An 11357-nucleotide genomic window follows, 5' to 3' on the forward strand; every position below is an offset into this window, starting at 1 on the left:
ACAAAGCCTTGTCTACCCACTTTGCAAAAAAAAAAAAAAAAAGGTTTTAATGTTAGTTGGGCTGTCCTTCTTTTTATGTTACATCAAATATCACGTTAATTTTGACGACATGGTTCGTGACATTTAATGTCAACATTATTTAATTAACAAGATGTTTGTCCTTTTCCTCCGTCAGGATATCTTGGAGTGGCAAACATCCCGGCAGTTCTTCTACTGGCGCCTGCGGCGCCTCCTCCTGGAAGAGACGGTAAAGAGAAAGATCCAAGCAGCAAACAGCGAGCTGACAGATGGACAAATCCAGGCAATGCTGCGCCGCTGGTTTGTTGAGGCAGAAGGTGCTGTCAAGGTAACACATCCGTGCACATTTTTGCTGTGAAAGGGTTACGCTTGTTTTAGATTTCGAACATAACGGGAGATCAGATTTTAAAGCACAAACACACATTACACTTTTTTTTGTAGTAAGTGTCACTACTTGGTAAAGTTTAGAATTCAAATTATCCAGCTAGCAAATTAAATGTTTTTCTGTTATTATCAAAGAACACAAGACAATAGAATTTAAATGGGAATTGTTATGTCCACCAATCAGCCTCTTTATGTCTTAGTTTGGAATGTAATATAGCAACTGTTTACTCTGGCCGTGTTATTAATTTCACCTATCCAGTAGAACTTAGAAGTCATATCAGATTTATAGTTATTCAATTACTGCAGATCAATTGATTTTTTTTTTTTTTTTTTTTTTTTAATTGTTTTTCGCATAGATTTCATTTTCGTTTAAAGACAGTTTCAATGTCAGTGTCAATAATATAGATTGTGGTTGTCTACAATCAGGCATTTCCAGTTACTTGATGCCATTTCCCTTGATTAAATATGCCCACAGAAATGCTTTGTCTATGAAATAGTGATAAAATATAGCATGGAATAAAGATACATAACCACAGTTCCTTCAGGCCCAATCTGCACCTCAGAGGACCAGCAGGCAGGAGCTGTCAGGAGCCATGTTTCCTGCGAAGTGGCCTTCTTGTCTGGGAGAACGCTAACCCCATCAGAACTCACTGTCTTAAGCCACAATTAATCACAGCCCTGGCACGTGCTGATAGGAGAGCAACACGCTGTCTCTTAATTAAAAGCAAACAGATTAAAAATGATTAATAAGGGCATTAAATGTTCTTGCGGACCTCAAGCGGGGCTATTCATATAAAGGCAAGGGCCTATTAAACCCCTCCACCCTCAAATCTTTAAGCCCCTCCAGCCTGGCTTTGTTTGGGATCAGAGATGCCGGTACTCATGAATACTAATATTCCTATCAGGCTCAAATCAACAAGACATCATGCGTCCACTTTGCGCTGGTCCACTTCTTTTGTTTGTGTTGTTATTGATTTGTGCACACTCAACCAGTACAATTTTGTTAGCTTTATATTCAGTCATGATTACCTTACCACAATGGTTAAACGTGACAATGACGTCATGCAGGCCTATCTGTGGGACAACAATGAAGAGGTGGTGGGATGGCTTGAGAGGCAACTGGCCGAAGATGAGGGAGCGAGGTCCGTCATTGATGAGAACATCAAGTACATTCGCCGTGATCACATCCTCAAGCAGATTCGCAGGTGATTCACAGCAGCAAGACCGTTTTTTTTTTAGGGTTAGACAATAAGGCTTATAGAAAATGCAAATATCAATGACATTATTCAAATCAAGTTTATCTAATGCTCCCCTTTTGGGATGTTCTTTTTTTCCTTAAAGATACCAAACAAGTATTTTTAAGGAAGTTTTTTTTTTCATTTTTTTATTAGAAATAATTTGCATAAAGATCCACAGAAATCATAGAAATTTGATTTTTTTTTTTCCTTTTCAGATGATGTGGGAGAAGTTTGTTTTCATTAAAGCGCATGTAAATGATCCTAAATAAATTAACATTTGAAATGTTCAATCATGGCAAAATATTGCAACTTGGATGCATCTACCTCTGGTCAAAAAATTCGATTAATCACGTCTTTTGCCACATATGGCACACACTAGGGCAGTGTCAACGCAAGACTCTCATTGCCTTCAACAATGTCAAACAAGTTCTACTCATGTTGTCTGCTTCTCGGCAGAAATTCAACTCAACCAAATCACTAAGTTGGCAAAACTAACTAGCTCCTGTCCTCTCTGTTCATAGCCATTTTGTTAGCACAAGCATTGCATGATCCAGTTGATGAAGAAATGTCACATACACTTGACTTTTTAAAAATGATTTTCTTATGCTTCCAGCTTTGTTCAAGCTAACCCAGAGGTGGCAATGGATTCCATCGTGCACATGACCCAGCACATCTCACCCACACAGAGAGCTGAGGTGGTGCGCATCTTGGCCACTATGGAGACCTCGGCCTCCTCATAGCACTGAATCCATAGCTGTCCAGCTCGCATTCTGGGCTGGCAAGTAAGGTTCGGAGGAGCTAACGTGAGTGCCCCTTGGCAGACGCCAGGGAACCAATGAATCGTTGGTAATGATTCTCAGCTATGTAATATATTAGAAGTTGTTTTAGCAAACCAATTTGGATGAAAGTGCATATTTTGCATTCAAGTTCAACTGGCAGAAAATGACTAATACTATTTGATAGCCAATTTGATCTGGTGTGGAATTTGAACTAATGAACTGGAATGTTGTCGTATTCCAATGCATACTGCTTTCGGACAACATAGTCATAGTTAAATATTTTGAGGACAATGCCAGCAGCCTTGGCGAGAAAGGGTTTTTTAAACTACCAACAAGGGTGCACTTAGTTACTGAGCAGAAAAATAGCATGAATGTTATAACCCATTTTGACAGAAGAGCACAGCAGGGAGCAAAAGGAACCCTTCTTAGACGCTGACTGCTTCCCAGTTCTCCTGCAGTGAACACAAAACTACAGCTGTCCCTTCTGTTACGACTTCATGCTGCTCCACATGCACTTTATACTGCTTCGCTGTTCACATTGCATACAGAACCAAACCTGCTCTCAGTGTAAATGTGGTATCCCTGTCATCACTGTTACACACACGCACATACACACAGTGGACATACTTAAATTTAATGAGAAATGGTAATGGTACTGCATACAGGGATAATATTAGCTTTTTCATTTCTCACATTTTGTATCATCTTACACTCCAAAACAATCAGTGAAAAGAGCAATGCGCTTTTTCTTTTGTTTTTCTAATAGAAAATATTGTGAATACATGATGAGATCACCTTTGTTCAATGATTCATGTAATGAAAGAAAATGTCTAACTGTAATCCATGTTAACAGTGTTTATTTATACTATTTTGTACTAAATGTTGCTTATTTTTAATAACAGTTTATTAGCAATTGCATTGCATATTTCCCTACTTGATTTTGGTTAAAAAAAAGGTATTTTGTGACTGTATGACATAGGGTACATACAGTATATTTTGTGACAATGGGTAAACAGCACTGTAATGTTGAACTCAGTTCATGACATCACTGCCTCATTATGTTCATTTTACAATGTGAAAATGGCTTTGTGCTCAGTGCTGTGCCTTTTTTTTTTCTTGACTTGTACCGACTTGCCAGCCAGTTTTTAACACACTGGTTTCATCCGTAAACCGATGGAGAAATAATGACATTTTAGCAATCTAAATAAAGCTTATCCCCATTAAATTGTTTGTCGTGCCTTTAACAAATGTCTACTTATTTTGAATACATCAGGTTTGTACATATGTAAACTTGTGATTCACACTACACATGATCTCCGGGATACTTGCATCACTGAAAGCATAGTTAAATTGGAGCAGTCGAAACAGCGACCATTTCGCTGGGGACACATTTTCTGATTATTCGAAAATGATACTCTTCGCATTCCTTAACCCAGACGATTAAACTGGCTTTTTATTCACCCCCTTGCCTTTTAAACTTCAACAGTCTTAAGAAGGATGAAACGGATCAAACAAATACTGAGGGAGCTATCTCATCATTTTTTATTTATTTAATTTTGTCTTAGTTCGTTTTGTAACATCCCCTCGGCTCTGTCAACTTTATCGTCCCACCAACAAATATGTAAGACAAATTGAGTTGCATGTGCCCAATACCCACAACAATTACGAGCAGTCCAAAAAGAAAAAAGTCATTTGGTGCTATAATTGGAAATGTGTGTTGTGTATTCCCCCTTGTCTCCCACAGGGTTTTGCTCATTTGTGGTGGTGTGCGCAGCGGGATAATTCTTTTGATCAGTGACAAAATGCAGATCCATTTTCTTTCTCAGACACTGGAGTAGAGGAAACAGCATTGTTTGGGGGAACTTGCACAGTACCAAATCTTTTCTTTTTTAAGAGAGGTAACATAAAAGGGGCCATGATTATTTAATGTTCAAAAAAAATTGCAAAAAGAGATTAAACTAGATGGTTTTATTCAGCCAGAAATGTAATTTTGTTTAAAACTAGCGGTTAACGTCTCTGCTTCACACCTCTGGATACAAATCCAGGCTCAAGCCCACCTTTGTGGAATTTGCAGTTTCTCCTCCTGAGTTTTCCTCAGACACTCCAGCTTCCTCCAATTTTCCAAAATCATTCACGTTAGGTTTAAGATTCTAAATTGTCCTAATGTGAATGGTATAGTTTGTCTACATGTGCCTTGATTGCCCCGTTCAAGGTGTATCCAATTTTTCGCCCAAAGTCAGCTAGGATAAGCTCTAGCTCACTCGTGACCCGAGCGCTTGAGAAAATGAATGGATGTTTAAAACTGCAGGGGAAAAATGGACATGAAGCATATAAATTACAATTCAGTACGAATTTGGGTGGAAAATAACCATGCAAATGGATCCTCATCTTTTCTTATACAACCTTTTGGCCAGTCACTGCAATCAAAAGATTCCTCTAAATGCTAATGAGACTTCACACATCTGTCAACAGGTATGTTGTCATAATTTTTTGTCCACGCCTGTTTGTCTTCATGTATTTTTTATTTATTTAAATGATATGTTTCATGTTATTCAAGAGATCACTGTGGGTTTATATTAAACTGCAGCGGGGTTCCACCAATTTTATCCACTTGTAAAATATCCCACAGACACCCAAACTCCACAATTACGGATCTGCGGCTTGACCATCTGCTGTGTTGACCGTACACGTCAGGATAATCTTTGCAGAACTCCGATCATAGGCGGGAATTGTGCTCAGCATTAGTCCGATTAGTTTGTGTGTATCTAGCTAGCTCTTCGCCCTTTTACTCTACTCAGCTGTTTTTCATCTATTTGATTAGCCCGGGTCTATTTAGTTCACCTGTCTTTACTTGTCTTGCATTTGTGGTTGTCCATGTGTTTATGTTTGTTGTCAGTCTAAGTTCCTGCAGAAGTTATTGTTACTCTTATAGAAACATGTAGTAAAAAATGGTTGCAGAAAACTGTATAAGAATAAGACAGTTGCTCTGATAAAGATTCTAGCACCCTTGCTAGTTGCTACATCAAGTATACATAAGTATAGTGTATGTATTTCATTATTGTGATTTGCTGTTTTTCCAGCAGGAACTGTTGGTAGGAAACTAAGAGGGGAAAAAAAACTTGTGGGGGGGAAATGCTTGAATGAGATTGAAATGGAGGAATTAAGATAGCTCAGAGGGGAGACTGAATCATGCATCTGGGGAGAACCATAATTCCACATTCATGTGTCTCAGTGGCTTGACAGCACTTGAGAGACAATGCATCTGACCCAGATGCAGGATTCCAATTAGCCGGCTGTATGCAACAGTTGAGATGAAACGCGAACGGGGTCTTTGCAGAGCCCCTGGGCTGCCTGATTACTGCCTGAAAACAAAAAGTCTTTTGCCCATGATAAAGAGTCGACTGACACACAGGGAGTGTGAGGGCCCAGCTGTTCTCCGTCTCTCTCCAGGCTAAGGGTTTCGAAAGAAAAGCTCATCTATGCTTGCCTGCCTGCCTTTTTGTGTTTGGACCACATTGCAAAGTGTACAGCGGCTCAGCCACACTAAGATGCTTTAGATGTGTTTTATAAGTTGCATAACTGGTGAAGCAGATTGACTATGGGTCAAAATGCCTTCTCCCGTCTCAGCTTTTCAGTATACAGTGAACCCACGCATTTGTTGTTCAGTATTCACATATTTGCGTATTTTTGGTGGGGAACCAATCCTCCATTGTTTACTGAAAATGGCATATTGGTGTCAACTATGTTGAAGTGGGTTGAGGAACTTAATTTACACAAAAGTAGTGCTTTGCCATGTCTTAGGTTGCCATGCAACCTATGCAAATTCCTGACTAACTCTAAAATGCTCTATAATGAATTATCTATGCAAGTTGGGTTAGGTTGGGTTTCCCAATTTAGTTAAAATCTGGAACTTGATGGTGGTCTGCGCTGTGATTTATTTTTTTTAATCATATCTCTTCACAGACTGTGCAGTTGAATTTTCTAGCAAACAGTATACACCTCTGCAAATATACATATGAAACAAATGGATTTACTGTGCAACACTGTCAGTAAATGTATTGAAAGAATAAACGAACAGAGCCATGAATAATTTCGATTATTGCACAATCCTTAATTTCAAACAAGATGCATAGACATCAACAATGTCCTAGCACATTTCAAAAGCAGCTTACTTTACACTGGAGAGTAAAAAGGGTATTAGTGTCCCAGTGTTTTTACAGAGAGGGAGCGAGGATGTGAATCTCTTTGGGGGCGGCCTGTCAGCCAGCTGCACCACGGGCTTAATCCGCAATCCATGTTTAAAATGTGTCACAGGGGTCAAAGATTTCAACACCCGGTGATCATCACCCACATAATGCACACATTGTCATTCTGCCAGGGCTTGGTAAACATTGGCTGAGGGCTTCTGACTAAGGAAAGACAGTGACGAGGCCCAGACACACCAGCAAAGGATTTTTAATTTCATCTCCTTGAAGATGATTCAGAGTTTTTACTTAAAAACACAAAGCCCACAAAGTAAAATAAACAGATACACTTAAAAAAAAAAAAAAATCATAATTATATATTGAAAAATGTTGTGGATGTGCCATACACAAGAAAAGAATGTGTTTCCTATACACTGCAACCCCCCCATCCCCAGTCCCCTCACACGTCTGACATTAACATTCATGGAGCCAGTGAAGTGTGGCGAGCCGCGCACATCGAGCCGTTGACGAGATGTGTGGAGGAGGAGAGAAAAGGTGCTGGTGATGGGGGAGTGGTGGTGGGGGCGGGAGGGATGCTGGCTAGATACGAAGAGGGATGAAGCGTAGAGGCCCTGACTTAGGTTAGTGTGGAAAAAACAGGCACGCTAGTGAAGAATTGTAGGAAAGGTCAGCAAGCAAGGTGGTGCATCTTGGGCCATAGATCACTATTATTACTGTGGGTCATTGTCTGGTGCAGAAATTATAAGGGCAGGGAGACCGTCTGCGTGGCAGGTGGAAAAGTGGGCAAGGGTAAGAGGAAATCATTGTAAACTGATGCAGTGCCTCAGCAAAAATCATTAAAGATTTGGATATTAGCATGAGTGCTTTTGTTTGGTAGTAAAGTAGTTCTGATATTTACTTTTCAATGTAGAGTGGACCCATGCTGATCGCGGGGGATAAGGAATGGGCTGGCCCGCGAATACTCAAAATCCATGTGTAATTGGGGAGGGGCCTTTTTTGTTTGTTTTACCTAAAAAAAAATAATCTTAAATAAGATGGATATACCGCTAATAAGTGTTTTCAGTGTAAACTGAGTTGGGCTCATTAATTATATATTTTTTTCTTCAGTACATGTGAAAGTATTGAAAAGAAAATCTGCAATTAGGTCAGTTGGCAGGTGACAAACTACAAGTATGCAAGTATCCACGGTATTCTACGCAATATACTCAAAAACTACACGTATCCACGGTATTCTACGCAATATACTCAAATGGCTTTAGATGTGGCATAATCTTACTTGCGCCACCTTGAGGTCTTAATCTTACGGTGATTTAGCCACTTTTGCTGAATTCTGCAGAAAATCATTCCAAAAGTAAAAAACAAATACATCAAATCATAAAAAGTGTTTAAAGCAGCTCATGTCATTGTTTGGTCAGATTTCTACTGATTTTGCATTATTCTTTTTTTTTAAATACAGCATCCGACTAAATCCTTATGAAAACACAAAAACAACTTTCATTTTCACTTATAGCTACATAACCTGATAACTCACACTTGTTTATAGCATATCTATACATGTACATTTTTGTTTTCATTGCTAGCTGTATTAATTATGAGTATGAAACCTATTTCTGTGTAGATGTGCCATAAGGAGATCATGAATGATGTTTAACATAAAATCATTAACATAAAAAATAACTTCACTTTCATAGTACCGGTACTGCATATATAAATAATAATAATAATAATAATAATAATGCAATATTTCACAAAAACATTCATGGAACAGCACAGTTTAAATGTTTATGAAAGGAAAGGAGTACAGTAAGAGTAGAAATGATGTCGATGCATCCAAGGTACAGAGTTGCTGACAATCAGTTCTACATATAGCTGAATGCAAACAGTCCAGACCTGCAGCAGCCCTCTTTGAAAGGTCGGATCTATTAAAATGCATACATTAGGGCATATCAGTGGAGCGTGTAAAGCCATCTCCCTATGGAAATGTTGGTTTACTCTTCCTCACGCCGTCTGTACAATGGTTCCATGTATGACCAATGTCCTTTGGGCCTGAAGGACAAAGACAACCGGCCGTAGGGGAAATGTTGCAGCAGGCACAAATATGCGACTTTTAAAATAGACACATGATGTTTGAACCTTGAAAATAAATAACTCACCGAAAGTGCTCCTGGAAGTGTTGTTTTTTTGTAACGTGAATGTGATTGTGCTTAAATATATTTAAATATTGTGCAAGTGTGGCTCTTATCAGAATGGGACTTCTCTCTCGCCTCACAGCGATACAGACAGCCGAAGTGTAGACTTGGCAGAACCATGTCTGCTGATCTACTACCCTCCAGCCTCCACCAGGCCACACACTCACACACGCACACACACACCAGAAACAACACATTCGTTTTTGCCGACCAGACTCTTTCCCACTAGAACGTTTCGTGCTCAATTGCAAACGAGAGAATCATCAACCTTACGCACTAATGCCTGCGTTTCTTTGTCCGTCAACTCTTCTGTATAACTATGTAAAACCCTACATGTATATTGGACATTGCAAAAGTCTAAAGTTACTCTTCATTTTCTTGCAGTGCTATAATTGGCACGTTTCAAGCTTCTTTATTTTGTCATTCATTTCCTCAAGCAGGAAGAAATTCCATGAAGGTACTAAAAACTCAATTAAAATGAATAATGATATACATATTATAAATAAACAGTGTCAATTACATATTTACAGTAAAATAACTTTGTGCAGAGATGTACAAGACTATTAGAAGTTCATAATAACGTCAACCAAGGCCCAATTTGAGAATACATTTGTGGAGCACTGCATTTTAATTGTTATCTACTTCCTGGTTTTGGCCTTGCCATTTTGATTCTGTACCATTTTGAATCCTTGAACCAGCACTCTTTTCCAGATCCTCACCAAAACGAATGAAAAAAAATTAATTTGCAGAAAATGTGTTGTTTTTTTTGTTTACATAATCCCGGTAACAATATTTATTTTATGGTTTACTGTGACAGAAGTTAAAACGACTGCTGCGAAAAGGTTGATTAAAACACCAAAGCAAGTGACTTTGTTCAGGAATGTATATAATTTATTTATTATTATATCATCTTTTGCCCAAAGCAATATCCATTTTCACAGGTTTCTACTGATATTGCCGTTTTGCTGTTACAAAACGGCAAACATTGTCAGATGCTGTCGTTCTCCATTACAAGCATGGAGTGTCTATGTCTAAGTCAATAATACTTCATTGTGGTGATGCCAGTGTAGCCAGAAATTTAAATCCATTGTCTTTATAATCTCAAAAAATGTAGCGCAAGTGATATGGTGATTAAAGTCGTAACAAGCGTATCTGCCCTGACTTTTGTGAGCAAATGACTTGTCAATAGCTATAACACGCTCTTACATCTTGTCAGCCCTTGGCCTTGCAGATGGAAGCGGCACACAGAAAGAGAGAAAGTAGGTGGGGAACACTTAGGATTCTGTCTTCTTCAACTTTAATCAAAAGTACACTGACGTGCTGCAGCTCCCTCCCTCTCTGTCATAATAATGGGCCGCTAAAAATTCAGGAGGCAGGCTCCACATCAATCACTCGCCAGATTTGAGTCCAATGCAATAAATATGTAAATGAGGAGAAGCCAATGTCTCGTAGCTTTGAGATCAGCACAAGAAGGGGGTGGGGGGTTGGGGGGTGGGGGGCACTGTATTAATTGCCCGTGGCCAGAGGAATCCTATTACTGTGGGCATTGATTATAAAATTGTATGTGTGAGTGATTTTCATGCAGAAAGTGGACTACCAAGCCTGAAGCCAAAAGTAAAGAAAGGGTCAAATTAGCAAATTGAACCAGATTGTTCAAGTGACTAAAAGGAAGCAGCAATGACAGAAAGGCCAAATCTAAATTCGCATAAGATCGCTATTTGAATATTTTTTTTAAAAGAGTAGACCTACCTGCCAAATTATAAAAAGAAATGTGCAATGCAGTCCTAAAGTGTCAACAATTGTAATTTGGGCTCTAAGCACTTTTATGGTTTCCTTTCAGTGTGCAGCTAAAAAAAAAAGTATGTAAACCCTTTGGAAATCCCTGGATTTGTACATAAATTGGTCTGAAAATGTGATCCCCCATTCCCTTTAAACTCATCGCAGGCGAGGCACATGGTCTACTAGCGATGGGCACAAAGTTTTCCTTTAAGTGTACTGAATTATTAGAATCAGTTCATTTAAAAAACCTGTTCTAAAAATTCGCTCACCAAATCGTTCATCCTCCTAATTTAATGGCAAACCAGCATTATGATGATAGTACATAACAATACTAATTGTAGTAGACAATAATTTTTTTTTTTTTTTTTTTTTAATGAAATACTTTTGACCAACAAAACACTACGGTCTACATGGCTGGAGTCCATGCAGGAGATCGATGCACACAAAGTATTTATATAAAGAACTGCAAGATCTCCACTTGCGGACGATGTTAACTTGGCATGGGCGATCATAGATCACCACTGTGAAGTGGGGCAGATGTCGGACACGCCCCACCCCGTCATGGCTGATCCGGTGTTATGCATGCTGTTGTTATAGTTATGAATGAAACACGATGACATCCATCACATGTGTCCAAAGCACAGATTCTGTCTGCCTGCACCGTGATCAAATTCACCAAACAGGGAGTTTGCACCTGCACACAAATCAAGATGCACCAGTTTTTATTCCCGAGCACATGTGCGGTGTCTACGAAAAAAGAGTGCT

At 39.0% G+C, this 11357-nt stretch overlaps 1 protein-coding gene across 7 annotated transcripts in view; it reads left to right on the plus strand.

The window, feature by feature from the left end:
- acaca (acetyl-CoA carboxylase alpha) overlaps positions 1-3644 on the plus strand; it is a 31670-nt gene extending 28026 nt beyond the window's left edge. For all 7 annotated transcript variants that reach the window (XM_086057331.1, XM_086057332.1, XM_086057333.1 and 4 more), the window contains 3 exons: positions 176-346; positions 1471-1607; positions 2254-3644. In XM_086057331.1, coding sequence (XP_085913457.1) covers positions 176-346; positions 1471-1607; positions 2254-2380 — 435 coding nt within the window. In that variant the 3' untranslated portion in view covers positions 2381-3644. The remainder of the gene's footprint in view (positions 1-175; positions 347-1470; positions 1608-2253) is intronic.
- The last annotated feature ends 7713 nt before the right edge of the window (positions 3645-11357 follow it).

Source organism: Filicampus tigris, chromosome 17 (assembly GCF_054856515.1).
Source record: "Filicampus tigris isolate MCC_2025a chromosome 17, RoL_Ftig_1.0, whole genome shotgun sequence".
Taxonomy (NCBI): domain Eukaryota; kingdom Metazoa; phylum Chordata; class Actinopteri; order Syngnathiformes; family Syngnathidae; genus Filicampus; species Filicampus tigris.